Source organism: Pristiophorus japonicus, chromosome 6 (assembly GCF_044704955.1).
Source record: "Pristiophorus japonicus isolate sPriJap1 chromosome 6, sPriJap1.hap1, whole genome shotgun sequence".
Lineage (NCBI taxonomy): Eukaryota > Metazoa > Chordata > Chondrichthyes > Pristiophoridae > Pristiophorus > Pristiophorus japonicus.
The window spans coordinates 247900231-247924511 of NC_091982.1; the positions used below are offsets into that span (position 1 = coordinate 247900231).

The 24281-nt window shown below is 43.8% G+C and overlaps 1 protein-coding gene across 1 annotated transcript; it reads right to left on the reverse strand.

The window, feature by feature from the left end:
- Positions 1-3411: 3411 nt before the first annotated feature.
- Positions 3412-15078, reverse strand: LOC139265444 (extracellular calcium-sensing receptor-like). Its single transcript, XM_070882452.1, has 5 exons — positions 14824-15078; positions 11709-12542; positions 11285-11512; positions 4608-4731; positions 3412-4522 (listed from the first exon to the last, which is right to left on the reverse strand). The coding sequence occupies exons 1-5, from the start codon at positions 15076-15078 to the stop codon at positions 3609-3611; spliced, it is 2355 nt and encodes a 784-aa protein (XP_070738553.1). The 3' UTR covers positions 3412-3608.
- Between the last annotated feature and the right edge of the window lie 9203 nt (positions 15079-24281).

Here is a 24281-nt window from a genome sequence, read left to right on the forward strand (position 1 = left end):
TGGAATTCAATCCGGAGAAGTGTGAAGTAATGCATTTGGGGAGGTCTAACAAGGCAAGGGAATACATATTAAATGGTACGACACTGAAATATGTAGAGGAACAAAGGGACCTTGAAGTGCAGATCCACAGATCCTTGAAGGTAACAGGAAAGGTAGATAAGGTGGTTAAGATGGCATATGGAATACATGCCTTTATTAGAAAAGGCATGAAATGCAAGAGCAAGGATGCTATGCTTGAACTGCAAAAAACAATGGTTAAGCTACAGCTGGAGTATTGTGTGCAGTACTTGTCAGCACATTACAGGAAAGATGTAATTGCACTGGAAAGGGTGCAGAGGAGATTTACAATAATGTTGCCTGGACTGAAGAATTTTGGCTATGAGGAAAGATTGGAGCTGCTGGGTCTGTTTTCTTTAGAATAGAGGAGGCTGAGGGGAGACCTGATTGAAGTGTATAAAATTATGAGGGGTCTGGATAGAGTGGATAAGAAGTACCTGTTTCCCTTGGCAAGACTGGTCAACAACCAGGGGACATACATTTAAAGTAATTGGGGAGAGGTTTAGATGAGGTATGAGGGGAAATTTATTCACCCACAGAGTAATGGGGGTCTGGAACTCACTGCCTGAAAGGATGGTAGAGGCAGTAATCCTCACGACATTTAAAAAATACTTGGATGTGCACTTAAAGTACCTTAACCTACAGGGCTATGGACTAAGAGCTGGAAAGTGGGATTAGACGGGATAGCTCTTGGTCGGCCGACGCAGACACGATGGGCCGAAATGGCTTCCTTCCATTCTGTAAATTTCTATAGTTCTATGATTTTATGAAATAAGTTTCTTCTGAGTTTTATCAATCTCTATTAGGTCACCCTAAGTCATCTCTTTTCAAGAGAAAGGAGACCCGGAATGTTCATCCATTTTTATAGGTATAACCGCATTTCCAGTATCAGTATTGTAAACCTTTTTGCATCCTCTGCAGTGCCTCTTAATTTTATATAATATGGCAACCATAACTCTATACGGTGCTCCAACTGTGGTCTAAACAAGGTCTAAGCAAGCGCTCTACTCTGAATTTCTACATGGCAAGCGAGCCCCAGGTGGGCAGAGGAAACAGTTCAAGGACACCCTCAAAGCCTCCTTGATAAAATGCAACATCCCCACCAACACCTGGGAGTCCCTGGCCAAAGACTGCCCTTAGTGGAGGAAGAGCATCCGGGAGGGCGCTGAGCATCTCGGGTCTCGTCGCCGAGAGCATGCAGAAGACAAGCGCAGGCAGCGGAAGGAGCGTGCAACAAATCAGACTCCCCACCCTTTCATTCAACAACTGTCTGTCCCACCTGTGTTGGTGAACTGCAAAGTAATTGAGAGATCATGGCAGAGCAACGGTGAGAGATTGTGGCGGAATGCGGCAAATGAGGGGGCGGGGCCCAGGGGCAGCACGGACCAGCCCACACTGCGATATATGTGCGCACTAGGTCTATGCAGCAGAGCAGGTCTCCAATCGTCTTGATTTATCCTTGCCACTGGATAAAGGCCTAGCCCTGTCAAGCCGGTGTGGTGGTGTTAAAAAAATCCATGCACAGGCATCTTCCACCCCTGGAGTTCAGGACTGGAATATCAGGACCTTCATTGAAACATCTATGAACTCATCCCTTTTGGTGTGGAAGCAAGTCATCCTCTTTCCAGGGACTGCCTTTGATGATAAACAATTAGTAGAGCTGTCTGCTAGCAAATGTTCTTGGAAGGATCCCAGTCATTGAACTCAAATACAAATATTTAATGTGATTGATTGAAATATTTTTGACTGGCAGCTCTTTTTGAATTGAATATTTCTACCTGGTAACAGTCAGAACATTTCTAACGTCTTTGTCATCCTGACTTATTTTTCTCCAAATAGGTCTGTTTAGAATGTTCAGGAGTTTTATTCCATCCAGATAGTCTGGATCGTGCAACAACAAAAGAGAACACTTATTTGCGAAAGGATATACTTGCTTTGGAGGCAGTTCAGAGAAGGTTCAGTAGGTTGATTCTGGGGATGAGGGGGTTGACTTATGAGGAAAGGTTCAATAGGTTAGGCCTCTATTCATTGAAATTCAGAAGAATGAGAGGTGATCATATCGAATCGTATAAGATTATGAGGGGGCTTGACAAGGTGGATGCAGTGAGGATGTTTCCACTGATGGGGGAGACTAGAACTAGAGGGCACGATCTTAGAATATGGGGCCACCCATTTAAAACAGAGATGAAGAAAAATGTCTTCTCCCAGAGGGTTGTAAATCTGTGGAATTCGCTGCCTCAGAGAGCTGTGGATGCTGTGACATTGAATAAATTTAAGACAGAAATAGACAGTTTCTTAAACGATAAGGGGATAAGGGGTTATGGGCAGTGGGCAGGGAAGTGGAGCTGAGTCCATGATTAGATCAGCCATAATCTTATTGAATGGTGGAGCAGGCTCGAGGGGCTGTTTGGCCTACTCCTGTTCCTATTTCTTATGTTCTTATGTTCTTATTATAACATTAACTATATCGCAGTTTAACACATGGGTTGCGAACTAATTATGTCCTAAAATAGAAAAGGCAGAAACACTTGCTGCTATTTGTCTGTTATATTTCTGTTCAATAAATTTATTTGGCAGTTAAAGCCCAAGATAATTTCCAGTGTAGTGTTATTTTGTCAACTTACAAAGACAAGGAAGTGCCCATGAAGACAATGTGTGGAACCCATAGCTGAAATGATTCCACAGCCGCGACCGGGCCTGCAGTGAAGCCTTGGCTAGATGTCAAGGGAAGTCAAAAAACTATCCGAGACACAGTGACTCTTGGATCACCTATGAGACAGATTGCCCATAAAACTCAACATTATCTGTAGTCGCAAAATGTTCAGTAAGTCACTGAAGCTGTTCTGCTGAGATTCTTTGAGGGCAGAAGAGATAGTGCATTGAAGAATGCGATTAAATGAAAATGCCAAAGCTTGGACCCATCAAAGGTAGGAGGTGATAGTTATTGTTCAGACATGTGTTAGCATAGCAGAATGCCTGATGGCGGTAGTAGATTTGAAGAATGCTGGCTTGCACTAGGGTGCCTACTGACAGTGCTGCGAGATCTAGCATCTGGATTGTTTAAGTGAGTTCATCTAAATTACAAAGGAATCAGAAAATTTATTATGTCTGCACATTATTTAATAATTAACGGTTTGATTTTGCAGCTGAAACATACATGTAACATATCCCCGACTGTTAGCCATTGTTCTTTGTGTTGTATTTACCATTTTTAGTATTTAATTGCATCCTAATGGAAGATGAGTAAATACTGTTAACCTTGATTGTATAATAACCAAATATGTCATGTTTGAACGGCTGTTAAGATCACACAGTTCATGCAAAGTGCGTGATATTTAATAAACGAGCATTTATTTAGTAGCTTAATAGTAAAAATAATGTCAGTGATTAACGAGTCTGTCCTCATCTATTTTTCTTCTCTAATAGCAATACCTATATTAGCTTAACGAGTACTATACTCTAAAGTTCAACCGTTATACTTTAACCAGAATGATTATTTGCAACTTTCACAAACACAATGGAAATCACACATCACTGCTCACTGAATTTGGCTACAGTCTCTTTGAAGCTTCTTTCCCCATCAAACATTTCTTAGTGTTGTTTTCTGGTTTCAGTAATATCACGTAACATTTTGGAACAAAGATACAAAGGAGCAGCCCAAAGTTAGAAGTCAAAATGGCAAAAACCTCTGAGGCGACCGTGTATTTTCCAGGTGAGCTGACATAAGCTGGGATAAAAGCTATCCAAACCGCACAAAATGTAAGCATGCTGAATGTTATAAATTTTGCCTCATTGAAATTGTCAGGCAGTTTTCTTGCTAAAAACGCAAGCATAAAGCAGACACAAGAAAGAGTGCCGATATAAGCAGCAACTATATAAAAGGCTGTTACAGACCCCACATCACATTCTAAAATGATCCTCTCTTTATAGTATTTGGTGTTTTTCATGGGAAATGGAGGTGAAATAATCAGCCACAGAGCGCTTACCAACCCTTGAATAAATGTGAGGCCAAAAACGCTTAAACGCTGCTGTTTGGCACCAAACCATTTCATCATGTTGTTGTTTGGAACACTTGTCTTAAACACCATCAGCACGATGATTGTTTTGACCAAAATGCAGGAAATACATAGAACAAAGGAAATACCAAATGCGGTGCGGCGCAACATGCAGGACCATGCTGACGGCTGCCCAATAAATGTAAGGGAACATAAAAAGCAAAGCGCGATCGCATAAAGCAGCAGGAAGCTTAGTCCAGAATTGTTCGCCTTCACGATAGGAGTGTCTTTATGTTGGAAGAAAACGATTGCTATTGCTATAGCTAAGCCGACTCCAACCAATGCAAGTGTCGCTAACACAATTCCCAAGATTTCGGTGTAAGATAGAAACTCAATTCCTTTTGGTATGCATTTATCTCTAGCCGGATTGGACCAGTATTCCGTGGAGCATTTGATACAGTCAATCGAATCTAGGAGAAACCAATTCAAATGCTAAGTTGAAAATTGAATGATTTGAAATATATGTAACGAAGTATCCTTTATGAACAAACGCACCTGTAGCATTACTAACTTCCCCATCAGAACACGGCGAGCAATCAAAGCAGCAAATGGGTTGGCCTTTCCTGACAAACTTTCTTGTACCAAGTGGACAACTTTCAGCGCAAATTGCACGAGGAACCTGGTGATTAGGAAAATAAAAACAACATATTACGGCGTTGATTTATATAAAGAAAATTGTATTCGGCTAGTGCATTTAATCATCTATAGGAAAATGTTGGTAAGAACTAAACACATGTTATGTTTGAGCCTGGATCCTGGTTAACACATATAGCCGGACGAAAAACAGAAGATAGCGGATTATACACCAATTGTACATTGATTGGAATAGAAAAAAAAATCAGGTGTGGTGGCCGATCGTATCCGTTTTACACCATCGCTGACAGTTAAAATTACCCAGGGCCAGTTGTGAAGGCTGCTTGATTTCCTACAGATTTGTTTTTGTTTTTATTTGTTCATAGGATGTGCGCATCGCTTGCAAGACCGACATTTATTGCCCACCCCTAATTGCCCTTGAGAAGATGGTGGTGAGCTACCTTCCTGAACCGCTGCAGAGGTGAAGGTCTTATAGATCCTGAGATCCCGGTTTCTTCTTCCCTGGCCTTCGACTAAAAATAGGAGAAAAGATGCGCCGAACTGGAGGCCTCCTCTTCTTGTGCAATGGAGTGTGTTCACGTTGGGACGTCCGTAGGCCTGGACACCCAATCACGGTAAAGTATTTTCTCATTCATGGTAATTGGAGTTTCCTCAGTCCAAAACTCTTATTACTATGAATGAGAAACAACCACAAACATCCAAACACTACATAAAACATTTTTAAAAACACCTCACATAAATACATTATAGAAACTAAAGTTGATAGAAATGTTTTTGAAAAAAAACTATTTGCCGATTTTTTAAAAAAGTTTTAATTATGATGTAAAATAAAATTACCTGAGTGGACAGGGTTTTTTAACATAAATATGTATTTTTAAATTTTATTTTAACATATTTTGATATGTTTTTAAACTCTTAGGCTGGTAAAAGTAGGCTATGTGCCTGCTTTTACCAGGCGCACGAGTTTTACGGGACATTCGCAGAGCAAGAGATGGGCAAATCTCTGCCGTAGGAATGTCCTCACTCCTGAGATGCGGCCATCTGTCAAGCCAGAAACTTGACAGATCGGAAAAGCTGGTTTTCAGCGCATGTGCATTGCATGCCAAAAAACGGCTTTTCTGATGCCTTCCCGGGTCCGTACATACTCCCTACGGACTTGGGGAGGCCGGAATCTCAGGGTCATTGTTTTTCATATTGGCTGTGTACAACTGAGGGGCTTGCTAGACCATTTCAGAGGGCAGTTAAGAATCAACCACATTGCCGTGGGTCTGGAGTCACATATAGGCCAGACCAGGTAAGCACAGCAGATTTTCTTCCCTAAAGGACATTACTAAATCAGATGGGTTTTTATGACAATCCGCTAGTTTCATGGTCACCATGACTGATACAATCTTTTTATTCTAGATTTACTTAATTAACTGAATTTAAATTCCCCAGCTGCCATGGTGGGATTTGAAGTCATGTCTCTGGATCATTCGTCCAGGCCTCTGGATTAATAGTCCGGTGACGTTAGCACTATGCATAGGGGAGGGAACCAAACAACATCGACAACAACTTGTATTTATGTAGCACCTTTAATATCATTAAATGTCCCACGGAGCTCCACAGGAGCAATTATCAAACAAAATTTGACACCGAGCCACGAAAAGCCTGGCCAAAGAGTAGGTTTTAAGGAGCCTCGTTAAGAAGGAAAGAGGTAGAGAGGCGAAGAGTTTGTGGGCGGGAATTCCAAAGCTTAGGTCCAAGACTGCTGAAGGCACGGCCACTAATGGTGGAGCAATTATAAACAGGGATGCTCAAGAGACCAGAATTGGAGGAGTGCAGATATCTTGGAGGGCTGTAGGGCTGGAAGAGGTTACAGAGATAGAGAGGGGTAAGGCCATGGAGAGATTTGGAAATAATGGTGAACATTTTAAAACTGAGGCATTACTGGACCAGGAGACAATGTAGGTTAGCGAACACAGAGGTGATGTGGGAATGGGACATGGTGTGAGTTAAGATATGGGCAGCAGACCTTTAGGTGAGCTCAGGTTTATGGAGGGTGCAAGATGTAAAGCTGGCCAGGAGCACATTGGAATAGTCAAGTCTGGAGGCAATAAAAGCATGGATTGGGGTTTCAGCAGCAGATGAGCTGAGACAGGGGCCAAGAAGGGAAATATTATGGAAGTGGAAATAAGCGGTCTTGGTGATGGAGCAGACACGTGGTCAGCAGCTCACCTCGGGATCAAAAATGAGACCAAGGTTGGTAACAGTCTGGTTCAAATTGTGACCTTTCTGAACTCTGGCTCGAATCTACATTTTATGTACAGCTGAGCTGTTGGGCTTTCTGGACAGAAGTAATTCATTCAAAATGGGGAAGGTTGACAAAGACCATTATCTATATTATTGATCCACCATCACGAAGTTATCATGAAAATGCAGCAACTTTTTATCCTCTTCAAAACATGTTTCTACGTTTCAACAGAATTATGGAAGCAAAACAAATGCATCACTTATATATAAATCATTATAACAGAGCTGATGCTGAAGGGCGATAACTGCTTCTAAAATCGACTAAGAAGGACAAATGTTCTCAATTTAGGATCTGCATAAGCACCAACTATCTATGTTTTTGGAATACTGGCTAGTAAATAGTCTTAATTCTAGTTGCCTTTATTCTGTAATGTGTAAATGATACACTACAATGCGTGATTGGTGACGATAAAGGGGTACATCATTAGAGAGCATTAATCATTAGTGAAGATCTGGATTATATTCAGTTTTATAATCATTTAAGTTATTTCATACATTTATACAAGTAGTGCTAAGTAGCCATGTTGCGCTTCCTGTTCCAGGCTTTCCAATGTTTGTATTCTATTGGCTGCTGGAGGTTTTCCAAGAAGGGCGCATCCTGGCTTTCAAACATAAATATGTTCCAAGGGAGTTTATATTTTCGGTAGAAATAATGACCAGGCAAAATCGTCTGGTCTGAGGGAAATCCTTATTAGTCGGGAAATTGTGTAGGGGAAATTGATGGGATTGAAGGCCGATAAATCCCCAGGGCCTGATGGACTGCATCCCAGAGTACTTAAGGAGGTGGCCCTGGAAATAGCGGATGCATTCACAGTCATTTTCCAACATTCCATTGATTCTGGATCAGTTCCTATCGAGTGGAGGATAGCCAATGTAACCCCACTTTTTAAAAAAGGAGGGAGAGAGAAAACAGGGAATTATAGACCGGTCAGCCTGACCTCAGTAGTGGGTAAAATGATGGAATCAATTATTAAGGATGTCATAGCAGCGCATTTGGAAAGAGGTGACATGATAGGTCCAAGTCAGCATGGATTTGTGAAAGGGAAATCATGCTTAACAAATCTTCTGGAATTTTTTGAGGATGTTTCCAGTAGATTGGACGAGGGAGAACCAGTTGATGTGGTATATTTGGACTTTCAGAAGGCTTTCGACAAGCTCCCACACAAGAGATTAATGTGCAAAGTTAAAGCACATGGGATTGGGGGTAGTGTGCTGACATGGATTGAGAACTGGTTGTCAGACAGGAAGCAAAGAGTAGGAGTAAATGGGTACTTTTCAGAATGGCAGGCAGTGACCAGTGGGGTACTGCAAGGTTCTGTGCTGGGGCCTCAGCTGTTTACACTGTACATTAATGATTTAGACGAGGGGATTAAATGTAGTATCTCCAAATTTGTGGATGATACTAAGTTAGGTGGCAGTGTGAGCTGCGAGGAGGATGCTATGAGGCTGCAGAGTGACTTGGATAGGTTAGGTGAGTGGGCAAATGCATGGCAGATGAAGTATAATGTGGATAAATGTGAGGTTATCCACTTTGGTGGTAAAAACAGAGAGACAGACTATTATCTGAATGGTGACAGATTAGGAAAAGGAGAGGTGCAACGAGACCTGGGTGTCATGGTACATTAGTCATTGAAGGTTGGCATGCAGGTATAGCAGGTGGTTAAGAAAGCAAATGGCATGTTGGCCTTCATAGCGAGGGGATTTGAGTACAGGGGCAGGGAGGTGCTGCTACAGTTGTACAGGGTCTTGGTGAGGCCACACCTGGGGTATTGTGTACAGTTTTGGTCTCCTAACTTGAGGAAGGGCATTCTTGCTATTGAGGGAGTGCAGCGAAGGTTCACCAGACTGATTCCCGGGATATTGGGACTGACCTATCAAGAAAGACTGGATCAACTGGGCTTGTATTCACTGGAGTTCAGAAGAATGAGAGGGGATCTCATAGAAACGTTTAAAATTCTGACGGGTTTAGACAGGTTAGATGCAGGAAGAATGTTCCCAATGTTGGGGAAGTCCAGAATCAGGGGTCACAGTCTAAGGATAAGGGGTAAGCCATTTAGGACCGAGATGAGGAGAAACTTCTTCACCCAGAGAGTGGTGAACCTGTGGAATTCTCTACCACAGAAAGTTGTTGAGGCCAATTCACTAAATATATTCAAAAGGGAGTTAGATGAAGTCCTTACTACTAGGAGGATCAAGGGGTATGGCGAGAAAGCAGGAAGGGGGTACTGAAGTTGCATGTTCAGCCATGAACTAATTGAATGGCGGTGTAGGCTAGAAGGGCCGAATGGCCTACTCCTGCACCTATTGTTGTATGTTTCTATGTTTCTATGTCATGAGCCCAATTATGATCCTCTGACACGGAGCAACTTCTCCCTCACCCACCCCCCACCCCGGGCCAGTGATGAAAATGTAACAAAGGATAAAGACAGATAGTCGGCACTAAATCCAGCTGCCGATTAAATTGCAATTAGCAACTGTCAGGCCAGTGTCATTTAAGGGCAACGTACTGACAGAAAATGTTTTACAAATATTTGATCATTCTTTTCTTCTATTATTTTATTATTCCCACCAATGGTGAGCTTGATTACTGACGAGAGTATTCAGCAAAGTGTTACCAGGTTACTTACTGATGTCTGTTGAGTTGCTGAATAAGTGACAGAGAGTGTCAGAAAAATTCTTGATTGACCCCTCCACCCAGCTTGAATGCAACATAGCACTGGAAAAAGTCAGAGATGTGAAGTCATGTTGTGCCACCATGGCACAAAAACCCAGCTAGCTTCACCTCAAGACAACTTCAAAAATGTGAAAGGTTTAAGATTTTAGACTTATTTTGTTCTTTTATTCTCTGCTTTTCCCCCCTTGTGCCGGGGAGTGCGCCACAGCTGCAGGGGCATCAGCTATTCTTTCCTGCACCTGAACTCACTCGCCATGCACACTAGATTGTCATCAAAATCCCTGGTGGATTTATCCCCCCAGACGCCCCCCCCCCCCCACCCCCTCCCTTGTTCACACTCTCAGAATAAGGGATCGGCCATTTAGGACTGAGAGGAGGAGAAACTTCTTCACTCAAAGGGCTGTAAATCTTTGGAATTCTGTACCCCAGAGAGCTTTGAATGCTCAGCTGTTGAGTATATTCAAGTCAGAAATCGATAGAAGTTTGGATACTAAGGAAATTAAGGGTTATGGATATAGGGTGGGAAGATGGAGCTGAGGCAGAAGAGCAACCATGATCTTATTGAAAGGTGAAGCAGGCTCGAAGGGCTGAATGTCCTACTTCTGCTCCTATTTCTTATGTTCTTATGTTCTTATGAAACAGAGGGCTATAATGGAGATTTTGTTTTAAATTACGTAAGGTTTTGAGAGGAAAAGTAGTTAATGTTTCCATAACAAAGAGGACAAATGGTCAAGGTCATCAAGGAGAGGAGGGAGGTAGAAGTTAGAAAAGATTTATTTTCAGGCAAATAGTTCTTAGAGTATGGATACTCTCCTGCAAATGACTATTCAGACTCAAGTATAGCAATATTTAAAAAGCTACTGTGCAAGGATTTGAAAAGGGTTATTATAACAGGATCACAGGGTTAAGGAAATAGACTTAAACAGATGTAGGGGCTCCTCTATGGCAATTGCTATAAAATTCCACAAGTAGCTCTGGAAATTTTCTGAAACAAACCGCATAACAAATGCAGTTAAATATCTCTACCGCCTAGAAGGACAAAGGCAGCAGGGGCAAGGGAACACCACCACGTCCAAGTTACACACCATCCTGACTTAGAAATATATCGGCCATTCCTTCATGGTCGCTGGGTCAAAATCTTGGAACTCCCTCCCTAACAGCACAGTGGGATTACCTTAACCACACGGACTGCAGCGGTTCAAGAAGACGGCTCACCACCACCTTCTCAAGGGCAATTAGGATTGGGCAATAAATGCTGGCCTTGCCAGCGACGCCCACATCCCTGGAATGAATTTTTTAAAACACAATTAATTCTGGCATTAAGGCTCAATGTGAAGACGATTGGTGTAACTATAGGTCAGCACACCTCTCGGTCTTCTTTTTAACCAATCACTGTATGCGGAAAATAAGCTTGAATTGCAAAACTGTACTTAATTAGGGTCCAGAAGTTATTTATTGTCGCAAGTATGCGTTAAAAGCAGAGTTTGGAGGGAGACGATAATGCAGTAAAGCAGTAATGCAGTAAAGGTTAATCGGGTTTTTATTGCGGGCATTACATAAAAACACGTATAGCTTGTAGAATACACGTGTCTTATTGTCCTTACAAACATACCTGACTTTGGCCTCCGCGCCATACTATAGCTCTTCGATTCAACACAACCTCTTGTCCGGGAGGCGCAGATCCGTCGTAATAGCCAATCGTCTGAATTTGTGCAATCCCTTTCGAATTAATTTGCCAGTTTACTAAATCATATGTGCCGACTGGGTCCCCATTCTCATCAAAATAAACATTGTCGCCGCTCTTGGTTCGGAAATGTACTGATTGCATGTAATGTAATACCTGTTCCAGAGGAGAAAGGAATGTTGGAAAATAGGCTGCGCACAGAGGCAAAAACAGCGATTATATAAACCTTAAAACATTTGTTGAGTAAAATCGTAAATTATGCAATCAAAATAATTGCATATGAATTCAGAATTATTTATTTATGTAAATGCATCTCTTCCAAATGGAATTGATGAGCTATACTATTTCTTACCTGCCACGGTTCGAAATTGGAAACGTGAGCGCATGTGTTATTTACAAATGGCCCTTTACCATTTTCACATGCAAACATATTGTGAAACGCATGGGCTAAAGTGTACACTGCTTTATACACATTATAGGTAGAGCCGTCTATCTGAAGATCAGAATATGCATTTTTTAGTTCTGCTAAATGTTCTTTTCCTGAGCATTGCCGCATTTTCGACGAACTGTTTGCGTGACTTGTTGCGTTCCCTGGCTTTAAACTGCACCGGAATGCCGTTTCCCAAAACTCTCTCACCAAAAGGTTATGGGGATGCAGGAAAGGATTAACTTTGAGCAGAAAGTCCCGCAATCCTGGTATTTCTGACCGACGGATTGCCGACCCGATCGTTCCAATTAGAACTTTAACATTTTCTTCCGGAGCGAGAAGTTCTGAGGTCACCCAAGCTTCGCTTCCTATCCACTGAATGCCAGTGACGTTTTGTCGTAATAGTTCCTTCAACAAAATGCGCATTTCTCGCGAGGCAGAAAAGGCAACTATAACTTTTGTGGTTGATTTCTTAATGACCTCTACAATTTTGATCATTTTCTCTCTGGGGTCAGTCCTGTAAAAGGATTCGGAGAAAGCAACGCACACTCCCATCTTCTCGACACTTTCCCTGAATGCTTGCATTCCAAAATTTCCGTAATCGTTGTTGATTCTAATGGTTCCAATCCAAGTCCATCCGAACTTCTTAACAATTTGGGCTAAGAACTTGGACTGGTGATAGTCACTTGGTATCGTTCTATAGAAGGTTGGGTATTCTTGCTTATTACTGAGACACGCACACGTGGAAAAGTAGCTGACCTGCAGCACAGTTAAACAGACATTACTTTACTAGAACTACAGCGATACTGTCAACACAATTTACAGTCAGAAAAAAACAGACTGTTTAAATCATCACCTGGGAACATGCCACACAAAATGCGCAATGTTATATATTTAGGTCTTCTGCGAGTATGTACATGGTCATTCGTCACCAAGGCCACGGGACCCGTTTCTAGACGCTGACATTTAGAACGTAATTAGAGGGAGTTGGAATTGGATTCCATTCAGATCTTTCCTCGTTCCCTTTGGAAACGCGCCTCACCGGGAATAGAACAGCAACAACTTGTATTTATATAGCACCTTTAACGTAGTAAAACATCCCAAGGCGCTTCACAGGAGAATTATTTTTAAAAATTGACATCGAGTCACATAAGAAGACATTAGGACAGGTGACCAAAAACTTGGTCAAAGAGGTAGTTTTTTTTTACCAGCGTCTTAAAGGAGGAGGGCGTGGTGGAGCGACATGGAGGTTTAGGGAGGGGATTCCAGAGCTAGGGGCCTTTGCAGCATAAGGCACAGCCAACAGTGGTGGAGCGATTCAAATTAGGAATGTTCAAGGGGCCAGAAATAGAGCTGGGCAGACATCTCGGTGGGTTGTGCTGCTGGAGGAGATTACAGAGATAGGAAGGGGCGAGGCCATGGGGGGAATTCAAAACAAGGATGAGAATTTTAAAATCGAGGCGTTGCTTTACCAAGAGTAGGTCAGCGAGCACGGGGCGAGGGGTGAATGGGACCCAAGGAAAATATTACTAATGTTCATCCGGCCACTCCAAATAGTAAAAATAGTAAAAATATCATACATATCGTATCCCTCATGCCCTCCGATTGCCCTCCGAGTCAAATATTAGAAACCAAGGTCTGAAATAAGATCTAACATCTTAATCTTAGGCTGAAAGCTCTCCGTTTCTCTCTGCGACTTTAACAGAAGTATTAAGGCATAGGTTAATAGACCAGGAGTGATATTCTTTAAGCGGTCATGCTGATATCTACGGCCTAATTGTAGGACAAATGCCTTACATGTCCATCATGTAGTGACTTGGCACAGTAAACTCTCGCTATATGATTGACCTTGGCTGTAAATTACCTCATACAATCTGTTATTCCATTGCTTGTAGAATCAAACATGTAATTTGTAATTAGCTTAAAACACAACTTCAGAAGATTATAATCAACCGCTCCAATTGAAGCTCTGAGCTTCTGTTAACAGACATTGTCGGATTTTGCCTGGATGACACTGCCAAATTTCTCAGCTAATGTCGAATTTAACACTATTATGTTCTGTGTGTTTATCGGAGGAAGCGGTATTGGAGTCCCAACTGGGTTCAGTTGGTTTATCCTCGGCAGGCAGAGCTAAGTTTCCTTAATCTCGATAGAGTTCCAATTCTGGTGCCAACGGTGGCATAATAGTATTCAGTATCCTCTTGATTGCATTTGTGCATATGTTGGTGAACACGAAATTAAAGTTAAGCATAATAGAATATTATAAACTTCGTCATGTAGTCAAAGTGTATAATATAAAGCCACGTGTATTTACGGGGAAGCTAGATAAGTAAAAGAGGGACAGAGGAATTGCAGGATATGCTGATAGGGTGAGATAAAGTTGGGTGGGAAGAGGCTCGTGTGGAGCATCTACACCAATATAGACCAGTTGGGCCGAATGTTCTGTTTTCATACTGTAAATTCTATGTTTTTTTTTAGTTCGTTCCTGGGATGTGGGCATTTCTGGCAAGGCCAGCATTTATTGCCCATTCCTACTTGCCCTTGAGAAGGTGGTGGTGAGCCACCTTCTTGAATAATGTGGTGAAGGTGCTCCCACGGTGCTGTTAGGGAGGGAGTTCCAGGATTTTGACACAGCAACAATGAAGAAACGGCTGATATATTTCCAAGTCAGGATGGTGTGTGACTTGGAGGGGAACTTGCAGGTGATCGTGTTCCCATGCGCCTGCTGCCCTTGTCATTCGAGATTGTAGAGGTCGCGGGTTTGGGAGTTGCAATTGTCCATCGTGTCGATGGTACACACTGCAGTCGCAGTGCGCAGGTGGTGGAGGGAGTGAATGTTGAAGGTGGTGGATGGGGTGCCAATCAAGCCGGCTGATTTGTCCTGGATGGTGTCGAGCTTCTAGAGTATTGTTGGAGCTGCACTCATCCAGCAAACGTGGGGGATTGAACATACATCGTCCTTCAGGATGTATATAAAACATTTCTTGTACTTAAAGAATATATTTAAAACCTTATACTGTCATTAAAAAAAAATCCTTACCAATGGGATTCTGAAAGGCCCAATTAAAGTTGTTACTGCCATGGACTCTGAAGATGATCCGCCACCAATTAGAGCTGGAACAGTGCGATTTCCTCCGCATTTATCATCAAGAGATTGGTCTTCGCCATTGATAAGAGCCAAGGCTGCTTTTGTGGCAATGGTGGGCGAGGAACAGTCATCGTAAATTCTATAGCCCAGCGAAACATTGGGAAGCAGGGCGGGATTCTGGTTTATTTCTTCGATGGCAAAAATCATAGTCTGCACAAGGCGAAAAGCTCTGAAATCAAATCTGGGACATGCAAATAACTTCAGCTTGAGAAACATACGTTGCTCACATCATTTAGATCCAGTATACCGCTATGGTTTCTTTAAGAAAGTACCTATATATATATAAAATCTAAGCATATATTTCCTGAACATAAATAGTTTTACAGATATGGAATTCCACAAACAAAATAAGGACCCTTGCTTTAAGCACATCAATTGGTTGACCTAGATCCTAATAATGACTTCCATTTGCGACAAATATGTACAAGTGTAGTCAACAAATTCAGTAATTGAACTGGATAATAGATGTTTGTCTTGCTCATAACATCCTGAACTGACCTTTCGCACTGTGTTTCTCCTGGTGCATTTGTAAAGGGATGAGCGCTTTCCAACCTGTCGGAGTGCACGTTAAACATTCCGCCGAAGATGACGTTGCCCTCTTCAGTTGCGTCGTTCAGACTCAACTTTCCTTGAAGCTTGCATGTCGGTTTGTAGGCGGACCAAACAGGAAACGCAAACAGTAAACCCCAAATCAAAGCTTCCATTGTGCCACAGATGTCCAACGGTTGCTATTTCATCTGTTCCAATATACTGTCAACTGGGGATGATATATATCACTGATAACACAGCTGGATGGGTAATTTCAGGTTAGATTCATTTTAAATAATCATTAACGATCAGCGTATAAATTTCAACTCCCAAAAGAAAATAAACCGCTATCGGCCTGCGGAAACAAAATCCTTTCCTCAGCCCACGCGAATGTGTCTGTAACTCTCTCCTGGCAGAAAGCCATTCCGAATCCCAAATGCCTGTTTATCGGTGCGAACATGAATCATTGACGTCATGTGGCGCTCGCGTCTTCTTTACAGAATCTTAAAATAGACTGGCACGATTTACAATGGTCTTTTCGCTCATTTTGAACCCTGTTAGTGCGGGGAGGGCCGAAAGCGGCTCCTGGAGGACACTTTTTAAAATTACAGAGCAGAGTAATCGTTAATCGGGACAGGGATTGCCAAGGTTCAATGCAACCTTTTGTATTCGATATAAATACAGCAGGCAATTGAAAGAAATAGCGTCCTGCCCATGCACAGAATATCCGACCGTCTCAAAATTATTGTCAAATAAAGTATCTAAACTTTTAAACATTCGATCCAAGGTTCAAAGAAATATATTTATATTTCATAAAGATCAATATCAAATATGTGCGCCTATAGGTAGTAATGTCACAAAGGTGATCTCATTAAAATAACACTCTGTAAGCTTTCTTAACTGTGATGATGGTGGCTTGATCATCAAATGATGACCTAAATGGTGCAACTTACTCAAACCAGGTATCACAGTCACCTTCAGTTGGTTACTTATAGCCGTTGATAAGAAGTGGGCATAAATTATTGCAAAGTCCATTGATAGTTGGTAATACAACTGGTTGTTGGTAGGGGCATCGATTTATAATAAATTGATTCGTCACACATCAATAAAATTACAGAGAACGCCGCCAATGGTTTAGAAAAAGAGAATCATTCAACCAACCAATCGTGTAAAGTCCAGCACAGCAGGAGTCCCAGGGTACCCTTGCGCCGCGCCGGTGCTGAATGTAAAACCTCGTTCCACAAACCTCTCACATTTTTCGTATTAATATATACATCTAGTTTAATTTAAAACATGATATAGTCTCTGACTCAATAGACACCTTTGGTAAATTATTACATATTCAAATAATGTTCCTGTATTATTTACCCTTTCGAAAAAAAAACTCCGTTAGAACCCCTAGACCCTATTGCATTCGTCAGGTGACTGCAGCACTGTATGCTGAAAGGGGCCAGTTTATCACATTCCCTATGACCACGCAGGCAATGAGAGACAGGGATGTGGGGTTCTCCAGAATTGCTGGGATCCCCAAGGTAAAGGCTACCATTAACTGTACCCACATCGCCTTGAGAGCACCCTTGGAAGATCCCAAAGTTTACCGCAACAGGAAAGGGTTCCACTCCCTAAATGTGCAGCTGCTGTGCGACAAGCTGCAGCGGATTGTCATGTATATACATTCTGTTTGTAGCCACCAGATGGCGTCATTGTTGGGGGGCCACTAAGCAGCATGCATGTGGTGCTGCTCAGGTATAAAAGGCCAGCCATTTGAGAGTCAGGCACTCTGGGCCTTAATAAAGCAGAGCCAAGATTGTACCTTGCTTAGTTAAGCAGCACTCAGTTTGAAACTTTATTGAATACATAACATTTGGCGACGAGAATACAAGAACCTTTGTTTGCAAAATGAGCACAATTGGATTTTTAGAGCGATTCATGGAGGGAGAAGATCGGGCAGACTTTGTGAGCCGTTTGAACCAGTACTTCATGGCCAACAAAATGAAGGGGGTCGACGATGCAGATCGGTGTCGGGTCGTGTTCCTCACTGTAGCAGTTCAAAGATCTAAGGTCTGATAAAGAGTCTACTCATGCCTAGTGATCCAACAGAGGAAACATACGAGGACTTGTGTACATTGGTACAGGAGCACCTCAAGCCAGACGACAGCATCATCATCTGAGATGCAGGTTTTATACACACGTTCGATCAGAGGGCCAGAGTGCAGTGGAATTCATTGCCGACCTGAGACATCTAGCGGGGCCGTGCAAGTTCGGGACGGTGTTGGCAGACATGCTGCGGGACTTCTTTGTTATCAGTATCAACCACGAGGTGATCCTGCGCAAACTTCTGGCGGTGGAGGAGTTGGATTTAAAAAGGGCCCGCTCAATCACGTATGACGATGGACAGGAGTCTAAAGCAAATAGCGGTGAAGAACTGAACCTCGGCAAGTAATGTAAATGCGATTGATTCGGCGTTCAGCAGAGCGGCACATGGCAGGGCCTATCCGGTTGCGTTCGCGAAACTGGTGGCTGCCCAAAATCCACAAGCGGGAATGTATCCGACTTCTCCATGTTGGCGTTGTGGAGGAAATCATCGGCACCAGCAGTGCCGATTCAAGCAATATAGTTGCAAAGGCTGTCTGAGAGTGGGGCATCTCCAGCGCAAGTGTCCGCAGATGAGCAAGCGAGCTGTGACACACCACGTGGAGGATGAGAGTCAGACTAGCGTGGATCCGGATACGCAATCCAAGATGCCAGATGAGGAAGTGTATGGACTGTACTGCTTCATAACCAAGCGTAAACCAATTTTGATTGTGAAGTTTAATGGGATACCGGTATCGATGGAACTGGACACAGGGGCGAGTCAATCGATCATGAATGAGAGGGCATTTTATAAGCTGTGGGATACTAAGACTGTGAGGTTCAGGCTGAGCCCTGTTAATGACAAGCTGCACACGTACACCAAAGAACTGATAAAGGTGATTGGCAGTGCAGAAACTAAAGTGTCATATAATGGTGCGGTTCACGAGTTACCGCGGTGGATTGTTCCAGGCAATGGCCCAATGCTGCTCAGAAGGAGCTGGTCGGAGAAAGTCAGATGTGACTGGAATGACATAAAGGCAATGTCGTCGGAGGAAGATACATGTGCCCAAGTATTGAGCAAGTTCCCCTCGTTGTTCGAACCGGATATCGGCAACTTCATGGGAGCCAAGGTGCAGATCCACATGGACACAGATGCAAGACCCATCCATCATAAAGCTCAGGCAGTGCCTTTTATGATGAGGGAGGAGGTCAAAATTGAACTGGACAGACTCCAGCGTGAAGGGATCATATCACCGGTTGAATTTAATGAATGGGACAGCCCCATTGTTCCTGTGCTGAAAAGTGATGGCACAGTCAGAATCTGTGGAGACTATAAGGCTACGATCAACAGGGTTTCGAAACAAGATCAGTGCCCATTATCGAAGGCTGATGATTTGTTTGTGACGCTAGCTGAAGGGAAATCGTTCATAAAACTGGAATTGACATCGGCCTATATGATGCAGGAGTTGGTCAAATGGTCAAAGAGACTTATGTGCATTAACACGAACAAAGGACTGTTTATTTACCACAGATGCACTTTCAGAATTCACTCAGCTGCAGCAATATTCCAGAGGAATATAGAAAAGTCTACTGAAGTCCGTTCCCAGAAGCGTCGCATTCCAAGATGACATCCTGATCACCGGTCATGACTCCAAGGAACATCTGAACAACCTGGAAGAGGTTCTACTGCATTTGGATAGAGTGGGACCCAGACTGAAATGCTCAAAGTGCGCCTTCATGGCACCAGAGGAAAATCACCACTGGTGGCATCAGACCTACTAGAGTGAAAACCAAGATCATCAAGAATGCACCCAAGCCGCAGAATGTGATGGAGCTGCATTCATTCCTGGGTCTTCTCAACTACTTTGTTAACTTCCGACCTAAATTGAGCACCATACTAGAACCACTGCATAAGCTATTGAGAAAATGCGACAAATGGGTGTGGGGCGCATCACAAGACAGAGCTTTCGAGAAAGCTACCAATCTGCCTTGCTCAAACAAGCTGCTGGTACATTATGACCCGTTTAAACATTTAGTTTTGGCCTGTGACGCATCGTCATATGGAATTGGTTGCGTACTCCAACAAGCCAATGAGTCGGGGAAATGAAGAAAGGGTCTGCAGCATGGTGGAAAAAGAAACTTTAGCGTGTGTGTACGGTGTTGAAAAAATGCATCAAATCCTGTTCGGTCTGATGTTCGAATTAGAGACTGATCACAAGCCACTCATTTCATTGTTTTCTGAGAGCAAAGGTATTAATACCAACACTTCATCCCGCATCCAAAGGTGAGCGCTGACATTATCTGCCTATGAATGTGTCATTCGCCACAGACCTGGCACAGAGAATTGTGCCGATGCTTTGAGCCAGTTGCCGTTGCCTACACCGGAGGTGGAAACGCCACAACTGGTGGATCTAATGTTAATCATGGATGCTTTTTAGAGTGAAGGAACCCGTGTCATGGCTCAACAAGTTAAGACCTGGACCAGCCAGGACACAATTTTATCAGTGGTAAATGGTTGCATCCTCAAAGGGGATTTGTCTGCCACACCTAAGCAAATGTGCGAGGAGGCCACACCGTACATTCGTCGCAAGGACGAACTGTTTATTCAAGCAGATTGCATATTGTGGGGCAATTGCGTTGTAATGCCCAAGAAAGGGAGAGAGAAGTTTGTGCGTGAGTTACACAGCACACATCCGGGTATAATGATGATGAAGGCCATCACCAGCTCCCATGCCTGCTGAACTCATGATGAAAAGAGGTCTTAAGACCAAGCTATCTCTGGTACACTCGGATTTAAATCATCAAGTTGAATACAGAAGACAAAGTCAACAAGGGTAACACGATCGCGCAACTGTGTCACGCGAGATTTCTGTTAATGATCCTGTATATGTGTTGAACTATGGTCAGGGTCCCAAATGGATCGCTGGTGCAGTCATGGCCAAGGAGGGCAATAGAGTATTCGTTATTAAGCTCAAGAATAGGCAACCTTGCAGGAAATACATAGATCAGACAAAGCTGAGGCACACAGATGAGCCAGAGCCCATGAAGAAACCATCGACGACCAACCAACCTACCAGCAGTCTTCAGAGGGCTCAAGGGTCATCAGTGTACCCGGAATTTCCATCACGGACCTGTTCAATGAAAACAGACTTGCAATTCCTGACATGGCCACTGCCACCCCCAACAAGTCAGTCATCCAGCCATGAACCTTAACAGACACGGCACGCTCACCCAAGGCTGGAATCGAACTGAGACGGTCAACCCGGGAGCGCAAAGCACCAGACCGTCTCAACCTGTGAAAGACTCTGATAAGATCTCAGAGTGGGGTATTGTCATGTATGTACATTCTGTTTGTAGCCACCAGATGATGTCATTGTTGGAGTCCACTGAGCATCATGTATGTGGTGCTGCTCAGGTATAAAAGGCCAGCCATTTTGAGAGTCAGGCACTTTGGGCCTTAATAAAGCAGAGACAAGGTTCTACCTTGCTTAGTTAAATTGTACTCAGTTTGAACCTTTATTGCATACATAACATGGATAATGGCAATTAATGCCAAATATCCCAGTAGCATCCATGATGCTTTCATCCTATGTGAGAGTGATATATCTGCGATGTTTCAGGAGCTATCAGAAGGACAGAGCTGGTTGATCGGGGGCAAAGGTTACGGGCTCGCCACCTGGCTTATGACCATACACCCCCCGCCACCCCCGCCCCCCCCCCCCCCCGCGTCAACAGCTAATCCATGAACGATTTTCTGCCTGAAGGCTAAATGGCGGCACGTTTGATCATAGTGTCGCACCCACATTGACTGTTTACACCTGTTTGCACTTTTAATAGTGTGCTGATTTATGTTTATCTAATATATACTGTTGGTTAAATTCACAAAATAATGCACTAATTCTGGTTAAATTAAAAGAATAGGTTAACTTTAATAAAACATTTTGTATCAACTTAACTTTTCAATTAAGAAATATCAAATGTTAAAATTTTCAATTAACATGTATCAACATTAAACTTCTCGCAAACTTTAACATTTTCAATTAATAAAACTATTATATCAATCTTTTCTGTTAACAAAACAAGTAACAGCAAGATACAAATATCTCTCCTCCCTCTTATTCAACGACCACTAGCGCATAGTGCCCTTCTTGCCCGCCCTGGTGCTTTTACCAATAGCCCTGTCTGTTGGCGCAGCAGACTTCCTTGGCCCCACGGTGAGCCCAAGGTTACATTTTTTAGGTTTTCGTTGGTGGGGTTGGACAGGGGCAGACCTAGTAGTCACTTTCTGGAAGGCCCGAGTTTGTCTTCATCTTCTTTTTCAAGCTGTGGATCATCCTGCGGCACAGTGCCTGAGGGTGGTCTGGGGATGATTTGAGTGGCAGGAGTTGATGCCGCCAATTTGTGTTGTTGATTGATAACCTGGATGTGTTCCCTTATTGCAGCAGCTACCTGCAAATTTCTGTCACATATGTCAGACAATTTCTCCATCAGCTGTCCTAACAGTGCATCAACTGCATTCACCATTCCCTCCCTAATCTGCCCGGCCAGTGGTAGTCCTATTCCTCCAGACAGTGTTGCTACATCTCTTGACAGTCCTGCAATTTCTACCCTCACCTCACCCATAGTGTCTAGGAGTGACCTGGCTAGCTGCATACTCTCCCCACTCATCCTGATGAGCTGTACTAGGTCTACCTGCGCTTGTGTTCAGCTATCCTTTCCACCCTTCTTTGCCGTCTCCCACCTGTGCCTAGCTCCTTGACCCCATTGGACATCCCTCTCACAGGTCTGCATTGCTGGACCACATTAGGACACGCATCCTGATCCATCATTATCATCATAGGCAGTCCCTCGAAAACAAGGAAGACTTGCTTCCACTCTAAAAGTGAGTTCTCAGGTGGCTGTACAGTCCAATATGGGAATTACAGTCTCTGTCTCAAGTGGGACAGACAGTGGCTGAAGGGTGGGTGGGGAGTCTGGTTTGCCGCACGCTCCTTCCGCTGTTTGTGTTTTGTTTCTGCATGCTCTCAGCAATGAGACTCAAGATGCTCAGTGCCCTCCCGGATGCTCTTCCTCCACTTAGGGTGGTTTTGGGCCAGGGATTCCCAGGTGCCGGTGGGGATGTTGCACTTAGTCAAGGAGGCTTTGAGGGTGTCCACAAAATGTTTCCTCTGCCCACCAGGGGCTCGCTTGCCATGTAGGAGTTCCGAGTAGAGCGCTTGCTTTGGGAGTCTCGTGTTGGGCATGCAGATGATGTAACCCGCCCAACGGAGCTGCTCGAGTGTGGTCAGTGCTTTGATGCTGGAGATGTTGGCCTGATCAAGAACACTGAAGTTGGTGCTTCGATCCTCCTAGTGAATTTGCAGGATCTTGCGGAGGCAGCACTGCTGGTACTTCTACAGTATTTTGAGGTGCCTACTGTATATGGTCCATGTCTCTGAGCCATAAAGGAGGGCAGGTATCACTACTGCCCTGTAGATCATAAGCTTGGTGCCAGATTTGAGGTCCTGGTCTTCAAACTCTCTCTTCCACAGACAACCGAAGGGCTGCTCTGGCACACTGGAGGCGATGTTGGACCTCATCATTGATGTCTGCCCTTGCTGATAGTAGGCTCCTCAGGTATGGAAAATGGTCGCCATTGTCCAAGGCCGCGCCATGGATTTTGATGACTGGGGTGGGGGGCGGGGGGCTGTGCTGTGAGACGGGGTCAGGTTGGTGGAGGATCTTTGTCTTAGAGATGTTTAGTGTAAGACCAATGCTTTCATTCACCTCAGTGACGATGTTGAAAATTGCTTGGAGTTCGGCCTCTGAGTGAGCGCAAACGCAAGCATCATTTGCATACTGTAGTTCGATGACAGAGGATGGGACGACCTTACATCTAGCCTGGACGCGATGAAGGTTGAACACGTTCCCATTGGTTCTATATTCCAGTTGCACTCCAGTGGGAAGCTTGTTGAGCGTGAGACGGAGCATTGCAGCAAGGAAGATCGAGAAGAGTGCTGGCACAATGACGTACCCCTGCTTGACCTCGGTCCAGACATGGATTGGGTCTGTGGTGGATCCATTGGTCAGGATCATGGCTTGCAAGTCGTGGTGGAGCAGGCGGAGGATGGTGACAAACTTTTGAGGGCAGCCGAAACGGAGGAGAACGGTACATAGTCCCTCGTGGTTAACAGTATCAAAGGTCTTTGTGAGGTCAAAGAAGGCCATGTACAAGGTTGGTGTTGCTCCCTGCATCTTTCTTGTAGTTATCACATGATGAAGATCATGTCCATTCTACCCCTTAGTGGACGGAATCCGCATTGTGACTCTGGGAGGAGCTCTTCAGCCACAGGAAAAAGACGGTTGAGGAGGGCTCCAAGGGCTCTACTGGCTGCAAGTCCAATATGACCATCAGATCAGTGGGGGATCTTCATGCTGGCCTTCATTCAGATCGTCCTGCTGAAAATCAGGAAACAATTCTGGACTCTCTTCTGGATGTCCTTCGGGTGCTACTTCTGCTTGTCCTTCTTGATCACCTTCCCCCTCTTCTTGACGCGTAGCTGCTGTAAAACATAACAGAGAAGAGATGTTTGTTTAGCAGCAGGAGAGAGAGCAGATGGGGCAGGGAGACATAGGTATGTGGCTTAGACAGAGCAGGGGCAGGGTCTTTTCAAAGATCACGATCATAGCACATTGCGTTAACTGAAGCTTAGCTGATGGAAAACATCCATTAAAGCCTAGTGAGCCCACGCAGTATTTAGCCAACCCAC